The 23,339-nt window shown below is 42.6% G+C and overlaps 1 protein-coding gene across 1 annotated transcript; it reads right to left on the bottom strand.

Moving 5' to 3' along the window:
- Positions 1 to 758: 758 nt before the first annotated feature.
- On the bottom strand, positions 759 to 22,507 carry spred2a (sprouty related EVH1 domain containing 2a). Its single transcript, XM_079999357.1, has 6 exons — positions 22,216 to 22,507; positions 8,725 to 8,899; positions 7,654 to 7,822; positions 7,447 to 7,511; positions 3,275 to 3,433; positions 759 to 2,247 (listed from the first exon to the last, which is right to left on the bottom strand). Exons 1-6 carry the CDS (start codon positions 22,239 to 22,241, stop codon positions 1,522 to 1,524), a joined length of 1,320 nt encoding a protein of 439 aa, XP_079855483.1. The 5' UTR covers positions 22,242 to 22,507; the 3' UTR covers positions 759 to 1,521.
- Positions 22,508 to 23,339: the final 832 nt, after the last annotated feature.

Consider the following 23,339-nt stretch of genomic DNA (forward strand, 5'->3'; position numbering starts at 1 on the left):
TATGGATCCAGCCCTGCAGTCTGTACTCCTAAATATAGCTGCAGGTAGCAATGCACAGGGACCAGTTTAGTCGCAGCAATTGTACCAATTACACAAATTTGAAATGCAACAAAAATGATATTTCTGTTTTTTTGAAAACGGAAATAAACTCTAAGACCAATCAGTGGAAGATTTGAAGATAATTCCATTAAACCCGGTCCGATGTGAAATGCCCCCCAGAACCACAACCTGCACACAGTATAGCAAATTGGATAATGATATCACAAAGCGCCCCACTCCACCGGTACCGGGGGTGGTCAAGGACTATAGGACTATATAAATAAAGTCGGACCACAGCATGTGTGGACCGCCACAAATACAAATATTATTAATTTGTGTCCGTGGGTTCGACGGTTTCTGCGGGCCAGACACTTTGACATGTGAATATGGCCAGGAGAATAATAATAAAAATCTAAATAAATAAGGGGGGGGGCCTCCTAATAATAATGGCCAATAAAAATCCCTGAGTACCCTCAACCCCCCCCCCCCCCCCCCCCCCCTACCGCGCACGCACGCACACACACACACACACACTTCACTCAGATCTGGCAAACGAAGCACAGTCAGTACAGCCGCTCCTATTGGTTGGCTCGGTTGAGGGTCAGAATCACAGATCACAGTTAAGATAAGTGCCACTGTTTAACAGAAAGCTTCCCCATTCATAATAAAAAATATCTATTTCAACAGGTGAAGTATTCCTTGTGTGGAATTAAATTTATTTTTCATTACAATTTTCTAAAAAAAAAAAGAAAAAACACTTCTGAAAAGTAAAACGTTTTTGTGGAGTGCATTTCCAAGTCAAACTATTCGCGGAACAGTTTGAAATGGAGACTTTTCAAAACAAGGTGGATAAAATTGGGAATTTGTAATGAAACAATGAGTAACCCCTCCTGCTCTTCCGTAATTTGGCACACTTTCTGTTTCTTCACAAGTTAAAGACATAATACTATGGAAAAACAAAACAAAAACAAAAGTTGATACAAGTGGCTTTTTAGGCGTGAGTTGGGACGACAGACCACCGGGTGCTTCCTCAGAGAAACACAGCACTGCTCGGACCGACCACACACACACACACACACACAACACATAGAAATGACATATTCACGCCTTGAACACACAAGTTTAAAAATATAAAGTACCTGTTTTTAATTCATACTTGTATATATGAATTTTTGTTGTTCAGTCATAGCAATGAATGGAAGCCGCTGGATGACACACACACGCACACGCACACGCACACACACACACACACACACACCAAAAAAAACAACAGGGAGCTTTTTAAAAATCCCATCAGGGGAAACGTTTCAATCAAATGACCCCCACACTGTTTTATCTTACATTTGGAACATAAAAACAAAAAAACCCTAAAAGAAAAAAACAAAAAAACGAACGAAACAAAACAACGCGGCCACTGTCATATTTCTTGCTTCCTCCAATTGGTCCCTCCCCTTACAGACCATCCTGTGGAGTGCAGGGAACTCAGCCCACTGCTTTGTGCTTGCCCCCACAGCAGCGGCAGGCCACCCCACAGCGATAGCAGGCCCTCAGGGGGGCATAGCAGCACATGCAGGGTGCCAGTAGCGACAGCCCCACCAACGCCACCCAGCGCAGGCAGAAGCGATCGTCGCGGGTGTCGCAAGAGCAGGGGTCCATGTAGTCCCCCTCCGGGTCCGACATGCAGTGGTACAGGAGGCTGTCGGCACACCACATGAAGCTGACCCGCCGGATACACGTCTGGACTGGGTCGGGCGCTTCCTGGCAGCGCCCGCGCCCATTCTCCTCCCGCCTGAACGTGTCCTGGCAGTACACGCAGCGGAAACGTTCACCGCCTCTGCCTCTGTCGTCCTCCTTGTGCCTGCCAGTGGCCGTGGCACCCTTGGGTTGCAGGGCACAGGGCTGGGTGTTCACCACGCTCGCCCCGAGCACTTCTGCACACTTCCCCAGCTTGGGGTCGGTGTGGAGGTGGTGGCCATCGCAGCCCAGTGGGTACGGGTAGGCATAGTCGTGCTTGGGTTGCTCGCTCTTGCCGAAGTGTGCATAGGCGCGGGGGTCATTGCCATCGGGCTGGGCCAGCTTGTCCCATGTGCCGGTGCCGTGGCGGTAGTCCTCATAGCCCGTCAGCCACGGCCGCTCCCGTGGGTTGATGCGCACAATCCCCTCCTCCTCCGCCTGGAAGCTGACGTGACTGGGAAACACGGGCATCGGCTACAAGTAAGATAGGATAAAACTTTATTAATAACTGGAGATAAATTGAGGCATTAAAGTAGCAAAAAGCAGTGCAGTAGAGAAAGAGATACAACTTAAAATCAGATATGAAATAACATATGTACACATCTATCTACACAAGTTGACATGAAATAGCATTATGCTAACTACTAGCACTATGCTTACCACCAATATGGGCAAGCAGCAGCAGTCTACAGTAAGTACAAGTATTGAACGAGAATGAGTATTGCAGCACTATAAAAGTGAAGAAATTAATCTCTTGTTCATTTTACGGTGCAACCAACAGAAGACAAGAGGATGTGTAGATATGCTGAAGCAGTTTCCCCCCATAGACTCAATGGCAAAAAAATAAAAAATAACTCAAATAATTACCAATTCACAACTTCACCAGTTCACACATAGTATAATAATATATCTAAATGCTTAATGTACCTTTGTCCAGGCTGTCAGCTGGCCCAGTGAATGTATAGCAATGCATCCAAGAACAGCATGCTTCCATACTTTTTAGTACACCAAATGACTGTTGGGTATGTAAGGAACCACAGAAAGTTCAAATAGTGTGAATGGTTCACACTACAGGAAATATCGTAACACACAAACACTGCACATTGCACGGCAGGAGGTAATACCTGGTCAAGATATTAAAGGAGATCAAACATGTAGTATGTAGCACACCATTCTGGACGCATCATCAACTTAGAATACTCACTCTCAACTTTTGATTGGCTCATAACAGGAAGTTGCTGGAAGCTGATGCTGAAGGGAACGCTTTTGGCTTAAATCAACGCAAAATCAAATTTTGTGGCCGTAAACACAACCCAAATCCAATTCCAAATGTATCTTTATTTCAATTCTGTGGCCCGAAAGCGTTCTTGTTCATCTTGTCATTCTTGTTCAATCGGAGCGGTTGATTGCTAAGCTGTCGGGTTTTAATCCATTGAATCTCATATATATATACTACCAACCTGTCCCCCCTACTGTACGTCCACCCGCCCCTCGAACCCACCTGATCCAGAAAGTAGTGGCCTGGCGATGGGCGGCTCTGGTCGTACAGGTGTCCTAGCAGGCAGTTGTGTCGCCGGTGGTCGCAAAAGCCCGGGTGGGCGAACATCTGCACGGGTGGCTCCCTCTTCTGGGAGGAGTTGGACGAGCTGTCAGTGGCATTCTGAATGAGAAACCAGAGGAGCACATCGTGTTTCGGAGAGGTAGTGGAGCTTAAGCTTAAATAGCTTAAGCTACAGCCGAGCTAACTTTTTGATAGCTACAGTGAAGCTATTCCATCAACTTCTATGAGGAAAATCCACGGTGACACCATGTCCGTTGCTCTTGTATATTTTGGGCATTTCTTCCAAATTATAAGGCCCACTTTGGTGAACCTTAACTGAGGTCTGCAATAACTATACCTTTGTCATTTTTGTGATTTAATTCAATCAGATTTATCCCAGCCAGTCAGGTGCATGTTGCTTTATGGAGTCAGAAGCCTTGAACCAATCAGAAGCCTCGAACTTATATGCTGCCAAACAGCGAAAAATCATCAAACCATCATAGATAAGTGATGGATAGTCATACATAAGGGTTGCGCTGAATACAAAATTGGTGACCCTTCTCGGGTGATGACTGAGGCAGGGTTGGTTCTGCAGGAGGGGAAACGGTGTGTGAGCTAATTTATCAATTTAGCCTTTGAAATGCAGCTTCTGGCAGCTGCTGATTCTAAAACTATACTCCGCTGGTTCAAAGCTGTGATCCAAATACCCAGAAGGCATGGAGACATACCGGCACGGCATAACCCAAGTAAGGTGTGCAAAGCAACAGCGTAAAAAGTGCCTTCCAAAATCGAGGAAGTGCAATTGGAAGGGGTGTGGGTGCAGAACACCTTTTTAAAGGCCACATTTTTTTTTGGCACACCCTGCAAAATGACATACTGTAGATTCCACATTGATACATCGATTTTTGAACTGAAAAAACATTTATTCCAAATTTCAAGCTATGGCTCAGTAAGCTAAAGCGACATATTGTGATCCAAGCTGGAAAGGCCAATTCACCACGAAATGGGAACCAATATTTTAATAAGGCCTGGGTTGAAAAGCGGTGAACCTACACTAGATCAATCCCATATAGAAGAATCCTCCACCTCCAAAACCTGTTGCTTGAGTGGTTCACTTGGTTCACAACCAACCAACAAACCAAAAGGAGAATGCAATGAAAGCCTTTTCCTATATATATTGACCTTGACATGATATGAAATGCCACTTATTTTGCCCATGGGGGGGGATTTGGGGAGTCCGGTGTCATTTTCATTTCCCCAATGTAAAAGGGGAGAGGAACCGAGGACAGGGGAAGAAAAAAAAAAAAAGTTCAATGCATGAATATAGAATAGGAGAAAAGGGCTACAAGAGCAGTGTAGGAGAGGTGGGAAGAAAGAAAGAGAGTGGAGGAGTGTGGCCAAGTTTGGGGAAGAGGGGGAAGGCGGCCGGAGATACGAGGGGGGAGAAGAATGAGAATTTGCAAGAGGAGGAGGAGAAAAACACGAGTGCGGAGGTGCGAGGAGGAGTGGAGAAATGAAGGCAGAGGTGAGGGAGAAGAGTGTAAGTGGGAGAGGAGAGGAGATGGAGAGTTGGGTGGCATCAGCAGAGCCATGAGTGTGAGGCAACAGACTGCAGATGCACCAGTATGAGTCACGGTCGCCTCCCCCTCGCCGGGGAGAACTAGGTCAGACAAGAACAGTGATGTAAAGCACGTACGTAAAAACACATTTCCACATGGACAAATACAACCATGCGCATGCAATCGCGCGCGCGCGCACACACACACACACACACACACACACACACACACACACACACACACACACACACACACACACACACACACACACACACACACACACACACACACACACACACACACACACACACACACACAGCTTGCTAGGAAGCAGCTGTTTAATGGTGGTTTTATCAAAAGGAGGAGACAACAGGTCATTGAAGGAGATGTTGAAGAATTTGGGTGGGGCGCGGTGGGGTGAAAGGAGTCAGAGAAGAGACCTTCAGGTTCGACCTTCAGGTTCAGCGAGAGTTGCAATTCAACATCATTTCTTAAAATTCGGATAGAATTCTGAGTTCCATGTATGTGCTGCTCTGACTGAAAATGCTGATTGTCCGAAAGAAGTTTACCTAAATTTAGCTGAGCAGTCGCCTCTGACTGATGGCCTGGTCTCCCTAGCATTGTTCCTGCAGAATGACACACAATGTTTAAGTGGTGGTGGCACAAGATCATGAATTAATTTATACATCACACATCTAACTATAAAGGAAGGAATCGAACTATCTTATCTAACTATAAAGGCAGGAATCTCTGTCTGTCTATCTGTCCTTTGATTATCTCAACAACCGTTCATCCAAACTACTTCACACTTCGCAGGTGTATTGCTGGGGATCCAAGGACGTGCAGTGTTGAATTTGGTGCAATTTTGACATGCGACTCGTGTAATATTAATAAAATGAATGAGCCACAAGTCAGAGGGGGGGGGGGCTCTGGTGTATGCCTTTAAGTGGCAGTTTCATCTTCCATTGCAGGGCAGTAATGCGTCAATAAGCTGGATGTCAACCACCGTAAAACAAGAAGAAGTAGATCTTCCATTGTGGAACACAGGATCGTATCATTGACATTTTGTTAAACTGTGCCATTCAAATGTCTTAGAAAGTCTTACATATTGAACGGGCATGCACTTGTATCTGTAAAAAAGAAAACTATCAAAGGTCAATAAATTATACTTTTGAATTATGGTGCAATGATGGTAGCGCCTTGGTTTTTTATCAAGGATTTTCACAGATTGTTAAGAGTGTTTGATCGTTTTAGCATAGTCACTCCTGCCTGGGACCAGATTGTAGCACAGTATGAATGCGAGAAAATCAGTGAGTGCTTAAAGAGCTCAGCACTGGCTAGAGGCAGTTGATGCCTAATATTTCACCCGGCTAGATCTGATACTTCTTTTAATATGTTTCTTCAAAGTTAAGTTAGAATCAAAAATTACGCCCAGAAACTTGAAGTGTTCAACAATATTTAGTACCACTCCTTTACTAGGATGTCAGGTTCATGTGTGTCATTTCTCTTGATAGAAAAATACATTTTTCCACAGTTTTGCTGAAGTTAAGAGTAAGGCAACAGTGACCTATGGGTAAGTAAAGGGTTGATCATCAATGTATAAGCTAAATATAATTGGTCCAAGGATCGATCTCTGTGGAACACCAATCAAAACAGATTGGAAAAAGACGTCAGAAAAAGATGAGCATGTGTTATTAATTCTTGTGCACTGTTTTCTTGAGTTCGGGTTTGACTCCATCCATGTTAATGCATTATTAGAGAAATTGAACTTTTGACAGTTTGGATAAAAGACCATAATGATTGACCGTATCAAAAGCCTTTTTAAAATCAAGGTATACAGCACTAACAACAACTCCCCTATCAAGAACGATTTAATTTGTTCAATTAAATAGCAATTTGCTCCCTCTCTGTGGAATGATGTTTCCTGAATCTGAACACTACACACTTTTAGCTATCAACAAAAGAAGCCCCTCCACACTCAATGGTGTCTTACAGACAGCTGTGTAGGCGGAAATGTCCAATGGCTATAGAAAAATAAGACTCTTGTTTGTTGCAATAGATGACTTGTGAATAGATGAATAGTGACTCATAATTGACATGTTCATCACAATGTTCATTAAACATGTAACACAGGTAAAACTGACAGCCAAAACATTGTTGCTTAATAAAGTCTATTGCTGGCTAATCTTTAGGACATGTGCAGCTCTACATGCTCTCAAACCGAAAGTGAAAAGTTCTTCTTTATTTAATTTTACCACCTGGACCTGAGGGATGCCCGACCATTCCTCTTCCTATGAGGACCTGTAATGTGACGTCTCAATTTATCCTCTCACATCTCACAGTACTGCACACGTTGTGAAGCTTGGTTGTCAATGTAGGAGTGCTTCAGCCATCATTTTGACAGAGACCTGAATTCTGACATTGTTTTTGTTTAACTTTTTTGAGCAAAATAACCTAGCGGAAACTTCGCCACTTGCTTATACTATTACTTGTTCCCGGCTGAACCTATTGAATCACCCCCCACATCGGAGGGTTTAAAAATTGTTCAGGTGGCGATGGGAAGGTGACACCTACCGTGAAGACATCATCGTCTCCCAGCTCGGCCTCGTTCTGGAGGGTCGATGAGGAGGTGGTCGAGCCTAGGAAGTAGGAGACGAAGACGGGTTAGCGAGTACAGGAGCCAGACCCTAATGCTGTCCCCCCCCCCCCCCACCCCCCACACACACTCACAAAACCAAAAGAGGTTCCAGTTCCAGAGCAAAAGCCGCACACAAGACATACCTTCTGTTAAATCCTCCATGGCCTTCCTGACGCCACGGTCGAAGGCCCGCGCATCAGCCGGGCTCTGGAAGGTTAGGCCGCACTTCCTGTTGTCCACTTTCCAGTGGTGGAATGTGGGTGTGGCCTTGGTGTAAACCAGATCCTTCTTTAGGAAGCACTCCAGAATCACCTGGGTGAAGGGACATGGACAACAACAAGGGGGGTCAACCACTGAACGATGCACCCATTTGTCATCATCATCTATTCCTGATCAGAAATTGTCATTTGCATTACAAATGATCAATAAGCGACACATGTTGCCTCCATTGACGAGTTAGTTCAGATAGAGAGAACAAAGTACTATACATACACTTTACTATATGCTATGGATTTTCCTATCTAGTGGTAGTTCTGGGCGGTAAAACAATTGTGATTATTATCGCAATATTTTTTTCCTCAATATTGAAATAAAATAAGCTTGATAATTTCGATAATGTCTTCTGTAGATTTGTTCATATATAGCATTTAATTGCAAGTGGCCATCAATTAGGATGATCTAAAGCCAATCTTTCACCTCTAGCCAATTACATTTGTCGATATAGAAAGCCCCGCCCCCTGCCTCGTGGGTAGGGTGCACTTGTAAACACACTGCAGCGGAGGCAGAGCTGCAGCGTCCAGAATAAGCAACTCAGTGGAGAAGGAGAGAGATGATGTTTCGCTTACAAATGAGGGCCACATACATCGATAGTTTGGCGTTTTTTAGATAAGTCTCGACGAGACGTGCCCACGAAAACGGGCAACACTACAAACCTCATTATTTATTTAGATTTTCCCATATTTATTTTGTTTTAGTTTTCATCCCAAATTTTTTTTAAGTGTCATATAAATTAAAGCAGCTGCACTTGTTACTTCTTGTTCACTTCTTACATACATTACGAGTGCTGTGCATAAAACCTATTTAATATAAATTGTGAGGTTTATTAATCGTGGTAAATATCGTTATTGAATGGTATGAAATATTCTATTGTGACAACATTTTTGGCCACATCGCCCAGCTTTACCCAGCGGTAATTTCAATGTAAACCGACTGACCTGCTTGTCTTTGAGGCGCTCTCCGTGGATGAGAAAGGCACTCCGGCCCAGCAGTTCGGCTGCCAGCACCTTGCAGACGCCCACCCTGCTGAGGCAGCCGTCCTGGGCCAGCCAGCCACCGCTCGAGTCGTCCCACGTCATGACCACCGCTTTGACGCGTACAATGTAGCTGTCACTGCAGACGGACAAAATTATGGACACATGGGGGGAGGGTCAGCCAAGAGAAAGGTCAACCGGTGTGCTAGTGGAACTGATTGGTATACTGGTGTGTGGACGTCTTTTAGCAAGCCAGTCTCTGGTTACCGGACCTCAAGCCAACATCCCTGTCAATAGCAGTGACAACCGACCGTAATATCGTCACCTCCCATATCAACGCACTCTCAGTATTCTTCATGTGGCTACAAACAGTACATAGGTATGGTACGGATGATGTTTTAAGAGCCATTTGTGCACTAGAAACCAATAAAGGTAGATCTTACGAGCTTTTCTCGTGGTAAGTCACAAATGTACAAATGCAAGTTTCCTTTAGTAAATCAGATGATGAGGTGTTTTAATCATCAATCATGTTCCATCCAGTTTCATGCAATTATTGATAGCGTGCCACTAACCGACATTGGATCCTTTAATAAACTTCTAAACTTGATATTTATTGGCTGTTAGTTAAAGTTCAAAGAAGAACAATGAATCACAATAAGCCCCAGGGGTAGCATTTTATAGCTGGCCTCGTTGTTTGACCTTTCTGTAAAAACAAATTATATTTCCTATTCATTATTAAGAAAAATCCTTATAATTCCTTGTCGTCGTTTTCTGTCTAATTTGTTGCTAAATCAATTGACCCCTTTGCAAGGATGTCTTCAGGAGTTGTTTTGATACCGAATTATTGATTTTGATATTGAGCTTTGTCAATATCAATACCATGGTAAATCACTGATAACAAAATATTTCTTGAAAAATGAAAACCTAACCTTTACATATCTTTTTAACAAACTAAATTAACATATCACTGGGTGTGTCTTCAACGGTATGTTAAACCATTGATATAACTCAATAGACTAAATTTTAAATATTTTCCAAAATGGCGCTGCAATGTTTTGTGGGTTCGCCTCTTTCATTGGCCTTGTAAAACGAAGTACTGCCATACTTCGCGATGAGAGCCCTGCTTTCCCATAAGTTGTTGGCTGTCGGGGTGAGCGGCTGCATTTATTTATAGCTCTGCAGCCAGCTTTCACTCATCCAGGGTTGCCAGGTCTGTGTACAAAACCAACATAATGGCCAATTGAAACCAGCAGAAAGCCAGCTGGGGGGGGGATTATTTATCTCCCAACCACCATTTCGCTGCAGTAGAAAGCAATGTAAGCCTGTTTTTTTGTATAAAGTATTGAATTTTGCAAAATGGCAGAGTTGAGGATGTTGAGATTTTCATTGGGACTGACAAGGATGGACAGGATTAAGAATGATTACATTAGAGGGACAGCTCAGGATGGACAGTTTGGTGGAAAAGTGAGGGAGGCGAGATTGAGATGCTTTGGACACGTGTGTAGGAGAGATGAGAGTTACATTGGGAGAAGGACGCTGAGGATGAGGCTGCCAGGCAAGAGGAAAAGAGGAAGGCCAAAGAGAAGGTTTATGGATGCGGTGAGGGAGAACATGCAGGCAGTTGGTGTAAGGGAGGAAGATGCACAGAACAGAAGGTATTGGAGCCAGATGATCCGCTGTGGCGACCCCTAACGGGAGCAGCCGAATGAAAAAGAAGATTGAATTTTGCAAAATGACTGAAATTCAGAATCTTTGGTACCCTTGCACCACGCAACCCTAATATAATATAATATGTTTCTTTTCTGGCCCAAACACAAAGTTGGTATCTTATCCTCCCTACAGAAACAAACACATAACCAGCCATTGAGCCGTCATGTGAACTTCTATGCAGCAGAGTCATTTAAATGTCTTCAAATTGTAGATCAGTGCGCTTCCTTGGGGCCAGCTCAGACTATACTATTTTCATTGTCAAGTTGGTGTCACACAAGTCAGGCTTCATGCGTCTCCTGGGTCACCACAACACTGTGCTGCTCTTGACCACAGAGCAGCTTTTCGGGTCAGGAGGAGGGAACACTGAATCTCCCAAGGAGACCAAGGGGAGATTCAGGGAAGAAGGTCGACCAACTAACGGCCACTGTCGCTACATATCCGTTGGATTGCTTCTGAATTAGACGGACTTAGAATGTTTGTCAAAGTGCACCAGGGTAAAAAGTAATGCTCTTATATCAGTGTTTCCATGAGAACTCCCCAAAGTGCCATAAGGGGAAAATGCAAAAGCAGCTTCTGCAGGTAGGGTGATTTTTGTGACTAAACCCCCCCGTCTGTGTGTGTGTGTGTGTTACTGCAGGCTTCTGGCAAATGGGGAATGGTTGTCAAGCGATGACTCATGCTCTGTACATGCACTGTCTCACACACACACACACATTCTCTCCCCTATTATTATTATTATATCCCTCTTTTTTATTAGTTCCACATTTTCTCCTTTGCTCAAATCCACACAAATCAACACAACACACAGGCACATCAGGTCAACAAGCGAAAGTTTGAAAGGGTGTAATATGGCAAAATGTTCCAAAATGTATGCAAGTAAGAGGAGTAATTAAATACAATAATAATAACACTATGAAGTTGTGTTTAATTCATTGATAAGATATAACTCACAAGTTCAATTTCTCACAATATGATATATTGTACAATACAATATACACCGTGTTCCAAATTATTATGCAAATTATATTTTTCTCTGATTTTCCTAAATAGTCGACGCAAAAAGTCAGTATAATTTTCAAGTCATCAACTTTAAGGGTATAATTCGAATGTTATTGAATAAACCTCCCAATGATAACAGTATTTTTTTCAAAAATAAAAAACTCAACTCAACTGTTCCAAATTTTTATGCACCACAGAGTTTCAAAACATTTTAAAGGTTGCAAAGAACTGAAAATGGTCATTTGTTGAATTTGCAGCAGTAGGAGGTCATATTTACTGAAATCAAAAGCTATTTCAATCAAAAACATCGTAACAGGCCAAGTTAAATGTTAACATAGGACCCCTTCTTTGATATCACCTTCACAATTCTGGCATCCATTGAACTTGTGTGTTTTTGGAGAGTTTCTGCTTGAATTTCTTTGCGGGATGTCAGAATAACCTCCCAGAGCTGCTGTTTTGATGCAAACTGCCTCCCACCCTCATAGATCTTTTGCTTGAGGATGCTCCAAAGTTCTCAATAGGGTTGAGGTCAGGGGAGGATGGGGGCCACACCATGAGTTTCTCTCCTTTTATGCCCATAGCAGCCAATGACACAGAGGTATTCTTTGCAGCATGAGATGGTGCATTGTCATGCATGAAGATGATTATGCTACGGAAGGCACGGTTCTTCTTTTTGTACCATGGAAGAAAGTGGTCAGTTAGAAACTCTATATACTTTGCCAAGGTCATTTTCACACCTTCAGGGACCTACCAGCTCTCTCCCCATGATTCCGGCCCAAAACATGACTCCGCCATCTCCTTGCTGACGTCGCAGCCTTGTTAGGACATGGTGGCCATCCACCAACCATCCACTACTCCATCCATTGCACGGCACTCATCAGTAAACAAGACTGTTTGAAAATTAGCCTTCATGTATTTCTGGGCCCACTGCAACTGTTTCTGCTTGTGAGCATTGGTTAGTGGTGGCCCAATAGAGTCTCTCTCTCTTCTCTCTCTCTCTCTCTCTCTCTCTCTCTCTCTCTCTCTCTCTCTCCTCTCTCTCCTCTCTCTCCCCCCCCCCCCCCCCCCCGGATTATGCACAATAGTTACTTAACCGAACATAATAGCTAACCGAATTCCTACCTACCTAACTAAGTGAAACAAACTGATTCCTAAAACATATTTAAGTTAGTGAACAGAATAATGTAACTAAAATAAAATAAAAATAAAACAAGACTCAAAAAGATAGTACAGAGTGGGGGTTCAAAATAGAAGTGAAGGGATATGGAGTTATGTATATGGGATAGGCTATTTGTATATACAGAGATGTGCAGTAAAGTGCATGTGAATAAAGCCTGTATGGAAATATAGAGTACAGTATACAACAGTACGACACAGCAATAAAGCAACACCTAACAGAATAGGCAATACAGCGCTGTATGTAGTAACCCAGAACAGTTATACAGTAACTTGCAGTACAGTATGCTACATACAGTACAGTAAGGCAGTGTGAGTGACTCAGTGCTTTTTGTTAGGACCCCTGGTGAGTTCAGCATTGACAGTCCTTATGGCTTGTGGGAAGAAATTCCGTCTCAGTCTTTCTGTCCTCGCTGTGTGACTGCAGAGTGCTTGTCCGACCGCAGCAGCTGGAACAGTCCGTTGTTGGGGTGATGAGGATCCTTCATGATCCTGCAGACTCTGCTACCACACCTCCTGGTGTATAAGTCCTGCAGGGAGGGGAGAGTAGTTCCAGTGGTACGTTCAGCTGAACGCACCACCCTCTGCAGGGCCCGCCTGTCCTGAGCAGTAAGGTTCCCAAACCAGGCAGTGATGTTGCCTGTCAGGATGCTCTCCACTGCTCCAGAGTAGAAGGACTTGAGGATCCTCACCGAGACCCGGAATTTCTTCAGCTGCCTGAGGTGGTAAAGACGCTGCCTCGCCTTTCTCACCAGAGTGTCTGTGTGTGTAGTCCATGTTAAATCTTCTGTGATGTGGACTCCCAGGTATTTGAAGCTGCTCACCCCGTTGACAGAAGTCCCATTACCAACGGTGCGCGCGTCCTTGGTTGTAACCCCACTCCTAAAGTCCACAATCAGCTCCTTAGTTTTACTGATGTTCAGGAGGAGGCTGTTGTCCTGGCACCAGAATGACAGGTCAGCCACCTCCTCACGGTAGGCCTTCTCATCATCGTCGGTGATCAGGCCCACCACAACGGTGTCATCAGAAAACTTGATGATGGTGGAAGCAGGACAGGACCACCGACTCGGCCAGGGAGGCGTTGAATATCCTAGTGAACACCAGGGCTAGCTGGTTAGCACAGGTTTTCAGTACTCGCCCAGATATGACATCTGGGCCTGCAGCTTTCCTGGTGTTCATACGCATTAGAGCCCTCCTGACGTCATGCTTGGACACAGAGTGCGCGCTCATCCCCAGCGGTGTAATTCCAATTAGTTGGCGAACTAGCATTGTTGTTTTTTATTTTTATTAGTTATTTTTGTATTATGTTTGGTATAACCACTGGTAGGATATAACCTTTATTGCCACTTTATAGGGGAAATTTCAAGTGATACCGATAGTTCTTCGGTCGACGCTATATCAGTCCATGGACACATAGGGATGAAATTGGTATTGACCTTCTTGTCTGAATCTGGGTAAGACGGTAAGCTCATAGCTGTAGCTGTCGAGGTGAAGTTTCTTGCCACTCTTGGTGAAGTGTTAAGTATCAGGCACATGTAACCCAGGTCACAAAGAGTTAACAACCCAGAAGTGGCTCAGCCAATCAGAACACAGGTTTGCATCGCCATAGGCTTGCTAGGCCGCATAGGCTAGTCAGACGCTGGATGACACTGTAGGGGGAGGATCTGCTGCTGAACGGTAAAAATGTAACTCTGATAAAAAGGTCAAAACACAATATAACATTGTCAAATCAGAACGGTAACAGCATAAACTTTGTTGTAAGCTCATAGATGTGTGTCTGCTCACTGAAACCTGCCGAGTGACACAGAGGAACTCCCGAATTGGTGAGTTGCGGTAAAAATAAATAAATAAATGGTGTGTCACAAGGTGCTAGACTAAGCTAGCAAGTTCAAGTGAATATGCATAGAGCTTCCAAAACGCATTAAGTGATGAACAGTGCAATTAGCAGACTCTTGTAGGGATCATCTAAAGTAAAGCTGTTTGACAACTCAACTGGAAAAATAAAAAACAGGGCTCCAGACTAACTTTTTACATTGGTGCCACTGGTGCGCCTCATTTTTTTTAAATATATACACCACCATTTGCACCAGCACTTAATTTAGTGCACCAAAAATATTTTCAGCTCAGGAATAGGCATTGGAGCCCAACCGATGCCAGATTTTTCAAGCCCACCGATATTTTGTCAAAAAGTGCAAAATCTTCAAATAAATAAAAAAAAGTGATATTTCATTAATGTACATTAATGTTTCTATATTTGAGAACATTTAACTTATAAACAAACAAATAAATAAAAAAAACACAAAGAACTTTTTTATAGATTAAAAAGTGTAAAAGGTATTAAATGTAATTTTTTCCCAAGTTCTAGTCAACGCATCATCAATTCCAAAATTTGTTAGTTTTCCAAGTTTCCCATGAATGCGGCATGGCTTCCTGCTTGGAGAGCCGCATCTAAACACAAGTGTAAACAAATATGGATGGATGGATTTATATTTCTCTTGTCGCACGTAAGGAATGTGCGACAACAGGGCACGGTCTCACGCACAGGGACATGCACGTGTAAGATGTACATAAAATCCTGCTATACGCTGACAAAATAATCCAGAGAAAATAGGTCAGGTTCGAAAATATTTGTTCAAGGACAAATGTCTGCATTTGGTGTTTGTTAAAAATATTTGTATCCTTTTTTCTTTCTTTCAAGATACATGGTACCGGCATCGAAAAATGTCTGACCACCCCAGCCTAATCATAATCATCATAAATAATCCTCCTAAAAAAAGCCCCTTTGCGTCCCACCAAGACCACCTCCGTCATTTCATGTACTGTATTATATATAGATTATTATTTTTTTTTCGTTTCAATGTGTGTTTTGCCAGCAGTCGTTGACACCTGTTTTGTAAAAAACAGGGCTCCGTAAGCAAAAAGTCTGTGGCAAATTCGACATTGCAATGCGAAATCTAGGGAAGTAGCCATCACTGACCAGTGACCGAGCAAGACATCCAGTCAAAACACAGCAGAAGCATTTTTCTTATGTTTTGGTTTCATTTTATTGTTAATTTCTAGGTTAATAAATTGTTTATTATTAGGTTATTGTATATGACAGAGTTGTTATTGTTCATTTTTAGGTTTATTTTTCCGGTTTATTGGTAGGATTTTATGTACATCTTGGACACCTATCTGTGTGTTTGTATGTGTGAGACCATGCCCTGTACTCCTCCCACATTCCTTGCGTGTGAATAAGCGAAATCATGAGAAATCACAACCTTAAAACATAGCCTATTTCAAAATGAAGAGAACTTGATTCTTTTTTAAATCAAGAAAAATGCTGCGGTGCCTGTTACACCTGTCCTGAAAGACCCAGCCCAGACCCGACATCATCGGTGGAGGTAACCGTTCGATCTCTCTTCCCTGTCCCCGATACAGATATATCGTTTTGTAGTATAATAAACAAAAAAACACTGATTCCTGTACTTGTCAGTTTTACACTACTTCTAAGTTACCCACCAAAATAAGTCAGACTAGGCATTATAAACCCATCCATGATTGTTTACATTCACGTTAAGACATGGCTCTCCAAGCAGGAAGCGTTCGTGTTCATGGAAAACTCAGAAAACTAACTTGTTTCGTAAGTGATGATGGGTTCACTGAAAAATTAACAAAAAGTAATATGATCTTTTCCTTTTCTTTTAATCTATTAAAAAAACAAAACCTAGGTGTGTTTATTTTTATGTATTTGTTGTTTCTAAATTAAATGTTCTCAAATATAGAAACTTTAATGAAAGATTTGAATATGTTGTACTTTTTGACAATATATCAGTCAAAACATCAGTAATCTGGGTGCCACCAATGTAAAATGTTTGTCTGGATGGCTGTCGATTGTAAATTTTTAAATTTATGGGATATTTTTACATTTTTCGACCTTCAGTTAATTTCGAGGTGTATGGTATGTTGCCAATTTCTTACGCTAATTCCTAGGGTGATTGCATACTGCCATTTTCTTTTTTTTCCAATTTTTATTCTCACTTTGTTATTATATTACCATTTTTTTATGTGGGTTGCTGTGGCAACACAATTTCCCTCCTGGGATGAATATATCTGTCTACTGTCACCAAGTTTATTGAAAAAGCCCTATGACTGAAAATCGCGCTACGGCCCTCGTGTTTATATGTATGTTCCCATTGATTCCGATTGGGTCTAAAGGGAGCTAAACAATGAGGAGGTTGTTTCCCAAATAGCAGAACAGACTTCACTTCTCCCTTCCCAAACTATACCATGCAGCAGCAAGAACACCAATACATAAACTATTTCTGCCATTTGGTCGCGTCTGCCTCAAGCAGGCTTTTTCTAAGCTTGTTTAGTTCCCAAGACACCGATTACCGAGGGAAAAGACACGTCCTGTGGAAATAATACCACAAAAAGTATCAAATGAATTGGGGTCAACGGGGGGATTTCACTTGCAAATTTAGCCAAATAGTCTTCTATATTTGCTTCCACACCAGATCCACATTTGTCAAACGCAACTCACATACATTTTTTAATATTAGAAGACATTGTAATACCGGATCAATTTCAAAGATTGCGATGCCAATAACTCAGGGGTTAACAAAAAAAATGGGGTTAAAAAAAAAACTCTCGCCAACCCTGGACACTTTGAACCAACGAGACAAAAAACAGCGGCACTTTGATTCCAGGGTGAATTCAGCAGATCCAGGTTGAGATGTGATTCATTCTCAGCCGCTTGGGGATTGGAACAGGGCTTTACCGGAGTCATAATACATGAGATCAACTTAGTTGCAGCATGATTATCAGATTATGAGGCTGAAGAAATGGCTGTTGCTCAAACGCTCGGCTCAGGACCCAAAGAAAAGTGACACCACTGAACCCCCCTAGAGTCCCAGAGACCATTTCATTTATTTGCTCTCCAAGTCATTCTACCTCATAAATGGCTGTACATTGTAACTTTGCCATTGCCATTGCCAAGAGGTCCAACAACTTCAACTCTATCCGAGACAGACTCTCTTAAAGTGCAAAATCATTCAAAGGTAGCCGCATACAATGGATACCCATTGTTCACACACACACACACACACACACACACACACACACACACACACACACACACACTTTTATTTCCCGACTATGCTCCCTGCTCTTTTTGCGCCGTTCAATTTGGTTAAACACAAGTGGAGCCAATTATCTCCACGTATAGATGCGTCATGTGTTTCCCTGTATGGGGTGTATACAATGGTCATAAATCAGTCGAAGAAGCGATATTCTGCTTCTTCGGTGTTGGTGCTGCCAGCACTCTACGCCCAGGATAAAGACCTCGAAGGGACTGAGTATAAAGTGCCACATTCACTTTGAAAAGCTAAGAAAGGTGTGTGAGCGGTTCAGAGCGGGCAATAGCTCACACACGCACACACACAGATTGCATTTTATCTCTCCGATACAGTATGTGCTGTATAGTCTATGATTCTCGATGTGGGTGCCAGGGGTCCACAGCTCAATGGTTAATAGTTAGACTTCACCGTCATGTCGTTCACAAGACGTCAGCGCCATTACAAAATATACAATAACCCCCTATCCCCCTAACTATGTGATACACAAATGGATATGGAATCTCAAATTGTGGTGCAACAGACCCAAATTGTATCCAATGTGGGGGGTGGCCTAACACCTGGGCCACACCAGAAGCGACATCGTCATGTGAAAGCGGCATGTAATTTGACAATTCGTCAATTCCTTTCGAGAAGGACCTGGGCGCAGACCAAATGGAGGCACCTCCGCAGGTTGACAGGAAATCATGTGACCTCAGCAGCGGAAGTTAGTCTTCTTGACGTTAATTGTCAGTCGCCAAATTCGCCAATTCTTGAAAATGTTTATGTATTGTTTGAATCAAATGAATTTATTAAACAATTTCTTATAAACAAACATGACGAAGAGAAAGAGGATGCTGCTGTTGCTGCTGTCAGGTGGAACTACGAAACCAATGAAAGGTTTGCCCGAGCATGGTGGAGAGCGTGCGTCTGGGGCTCTGTTGTGCCATGCCATTGTTCTGACGGCCCATTATTCCGAAACCCCAAAAGTCTGAAAAAAATGTCCAATGAAATTTCCCAACTTTCAAGGGTAAGTGAATCTTTGCTTTTGCTTTCAACCGTTTACTTTTCATTTCATTCTTGGAGTCTGTTTGTTTATAAGCGTAGTCTGATTAGTTTGTGAGTCAAGAGTTTATTTTTTATATTTCACACAGCAGCTTCTGTCTTGAATACGCATATTATCGCTGGAATGAATAATAATCTTTAGTTCAACACATTTTATCGCTGGAATGAATTATAATCTATAAATGCATTGCGGCTATTGACAGGAGCAAAGGTGGTGCCGCTTCTTCTCCGTGGATCCGAGGGAGAAGCCAGGGACGGCAGCGGTAGGTTTGTCCCATTAACCAGAGGAGGATGCAGGAGATTTCCACAATCTATATGTTTATTTATTGAGCTGTTTCTGTAATAAAGGGTTTTGATTTTTGGGTTTGTTTTTTTGTTATTTGTGAATGAAAATATATTCTTGTACATTTCATAAAACACATTAATAGCTAAATAATACCTTATAAACAAATCGACAGATTTCTCTACTACAATAATCTATTGCTTGACAAGTCAGTTTGACTCGAGGCCACACGTAGTGACTCCAAGCAGCAAAGAGACCGTCCCACTTCCATATTGCCGACAGGTGCGGTACACCAGACCGGTAGTCTCTGAAACGACTTCCCAAGTAAGAAGTAAAATCTAAAGTCTATTCCCGGGTGTGAAATTTGTTTTCCTGCTGGAATGATAATATTTCTTTAAATCAGTGGAATTTCATTTGTTATGGTGGAAAATGCATTAGTTTGTTAATTTTTCTTGAGTACCGGCACTTCTCACAAGTTGCCGGTAGTCTGTTCTGCCCTCTCAAGTGGACAAATCAAGTCGGAGTGCACTATTTTATTAAATTATTAGAACGCACGAGCTCAGGGTTGTCATGACATCAATGACCATATATGGACACAGACGGGGACTACTTCAGGTTGAGTGGGCGTGTTTTTTTGCGCTTTCTATTTCAGAATTGTGTTTTCGCAGCTCTTTGATGGAAACAGCTGGTTTCCCTCATTATAGAGCTGGATGATATGGTCAAACATTTCATCACGATATATATTTATTATTATTAATAATAATAATAATAATAATAATAATAATAATAATGCTCAATTTACAGTTTTAAGCGCATTCTCATGGCTTTACCTAAAAATATGCAAACAAAAACAATTATAAATTAATAATAACTAATATATAAATATATATTATATACATTTAAATATATCATATAATCATCATTGTCGTCTAAGAACGCCAAAATGATGCCGAATCTGCGCTCTGTGATTACATGCAGGGATGCACCAGACGTCACTGAAAATCAGAGATTCTTTCTTTATTCTATCTGCTTTTGGTGGGGGATGGGGGCCGGGGTGGGGTTGGGAGGAGGGCGAATTACAGTTCAAATTGGTGTTTGAGGAAGATCCGCCGCATCAGCTCGTCCCCACGCACCTGCTGAATGATTGGCTGTTTGTATTACATGCTTGTTTCTCTGCTGTGCGATTGGCTGTTTGTTTTGTGTCTTTGTTGGAAGAGGAAAATGGACTCTGTATCGAAAATAAATCTCAAAGATTTATAATCCTTTTTGTATTCGATTTTATTGTGAAAATGACAGTGGTCATTTTATTGCCCGGCCCTACCTCATTATCTATTCCACCAGATTGGAAAGCTGTAATTTGAGTCGGTGGTCTGCATGTTTACATAACATAAAAACTAGTAGTTTGTGCACATACATTTGGGTCTCTGATGGGCCTACTAACACACAAACTGAGAAAAAGTCAACTGTCTTTTTGTTTTGCGAGCTGTCTGTTTCAGAATACATGTCCTTATATGAGCCGTTTAGCTTTGCTGCCCTGATACACATCACCAGGGGGATTATTCTAAATAGAAACGCCCCAATCTGAGTAACTCCACCCACAACTTGTGTGAAACCAGGCCCGCTAGCATCAAAGCTAAGAGCTAATCATGGGAAGTGCTCTGTTGGCTGTAGAGTCCGGCACAAATCTTCTAAAAGAAAGAGGAATTAATACCAACTGTCCATGACAAAACTGCAGACGAGGGAAATGTAAGTATTTGCGGTGTTTTTTTTGTGTGTGTCCAAAAACTGTACAGTAGGCTGTGGTGAGTGATCTGCTCCGTGTTTCTCCAAAAAAATCTGTAGATGTTTTATTTATTTATTTATTTAGTTTCCGTAATTGAATGAAACAAAAAAGCCTGCGGCCCTGCCGTATCCTGCGGTGCTCCGGACACTGTGGTGAAAGTTGGATTGGAAGCATGTTAGAATGGCTCAAATGCATAATCTAAGTGTTATTTTCGGCACAAAACTTTAAAATCATGTTTTGGAGACCCCAGAGACCATAATGGTCTGGAGAAAAGGAGATTAAAAGGCCCTATTTTAAATCCAACATAAATGGCTGTTCCTTAACACTTTTCCAAGTACAAGGTGTGCTTTTTTGAGTTCCAACTTCAATGGAACGCAACATTAGCTGTTCTACACACAATATTTCTTTATTTTAAAGCAGATTGATAACCCCTCAATGGCAACATGTAACTAAGGGGTGCACCATGTTTTCCCCACTTCAAGCACTTTGCATACCAGGCTTGGTAGTTAAAGATTTTCACTAAATATTTTTTTTTGAATGGACCTCTATAGGATCTACACTCAGGTTTACACTTTGCGCCGGAAAAATAGAGGTGTAAAAAAACGCGAGGTTTAGGAGCCTTGGTGACGCTTCCATATTGATTAACATGGCAGTGTATCTGAAGCGTTGCCACGCCGCTTTCACATTGTTGACGTGTTGCTTCTGGTGTGACCCAGGAGTAATGTGTATCAAATAGAGGTCCTTGAAATGAAAAGCAAGGTTGGTTATTGGTCTATTGTCTATAGCTGGCTGGCTGGTTGCAAGGGGGGAATAAACAATATACTATAACCTCTCAATATTGCTTAATCAGAATCATTTAGGGTTTATTTTTTGGAAGGAGACCACTACCTACATAGAGACATTGAAGCGGCCGGTGGAACTGCAGAGCCTTTGCAGTGATTGACCGGCTGATATTAAATCCCACCAAATCACCTTGGTAAGGCCCAAGGGGGTTAATGTTTTTTATTTTGTATATTTGAATGGAATTATGGGTGGTGACACGCATGTATGCATGCATGCATACATGCGTGTCACCACCCCCCTCCCCTCCCCTCCCCTCAAAGGGAACTCTACCCTGATGCAAAATAAACCCAGTTGGTGTTGCCCCCAACGTCTAGGAAACATGCCTGCATCAGGATCTGGACACACAGACGTGTACCTCAGGTTGTCGTGCACCGACCCACTCTGGGATCCGATCACATTTCTGCAAATGTCTCTGATCGCAGCACCACCCCCCACCAAGGACCAGGGCCCCCCCCCTCCCGATGGAAGCATCTTCACCCTCAAAGGATGTAAAGGGCACTTACTCGTCTGGGTGTGTTTCCTCTGTCATTGTCTCCCCGTTTCACCTACAGAAATATCCCACCGCGGGTGCACGGCGCGACGCCTTCATTCTGTCGTGTCTCCTTTTTTGTTTGTTTTGATGTCCTCTGGTTTCTATCCTTCCTCCTTCTCTTGTTATTACGTTGCCGCTCCTTCTACTCCACGCATCGCGCGCCGCTCCTTATGATTACTAACACCCGTGAAACGACGATCGAAGCCCCGCGGCCGCGATCCACCCCGAGCGGCTCCGCTACTCGGTCCCGCCCGAGCCCGGCGGCGTCGAAACGAGGTGGCCCGTCCACTCGAGCCCGTGGATGTCGGTGGGGATGGCCCCGTACGAGCCCCATCTCTCGTTACTCCATGTTGGATTCTGACGGCAGCGGCCAGCCAGCGACCGCTGACACCGGGCGAGGGAGGGAGGGAGGGAGGGAGGCTGCTGAGGAGGAGGTGGATTGGGGGGAGGAGGGGTTGGCGGAAGCAATGACGTCACACCCCCACAGACCGCATACACCACATTTACAACTTATTTATGTTTATTTATTTTTAATTATTTCGTATTTTTTTTTAATAATTATTATATATTTATTTATACATGTACTTATATAATTAGTATTTGTATTTCCTTGTTGTCTTTATACTTGTACTGCGCATGATTATACTGTGCAGCGTTTTCATTCGTCATCTGTTGAGGTCACGGTGATTCTTTCTATTTGCCATCTACTATGTTTATCTACAATAATGTTATTTAAAATTTAAATAAAAAATGTAAATAAAAAACGGGGATGGGCCACGCTCTTAACGCTCAAATTCCTCTATCTAATAAATAATGAGAAAATCTATAGTTTTTAAAATACTATAAATCCATCTTTAAAAAGGGCCTCTAAAGATTAACATCTCCAATGCATTTTTTACATTTAATCTTTATTCATTTGTTTTTTGGTATGGTTTGTTCACCCTTTATCAACCGTCTTCAGTAACATGTGGCGCGGCCGTACCATGCCAGGCTGGCTACCACTACGACAACTGACAGAGAGGGCGAAGGAGCGTTTACTTAAGATAGAGTCCCTCTACTGGCCAAGCCATATAACTGCACTCTATCACAGCTTTT

Source organism: Zeus faber (assembly GCF_960531495.2).
Source record: "Zeus faber genome assembly, chromosome: 4".
Lineage (NCBI taxonomy): Eukaryota > Metazoa > Chordata > Actinopteri > Zeiformes > Zeidae > Zeus > Zeus faber.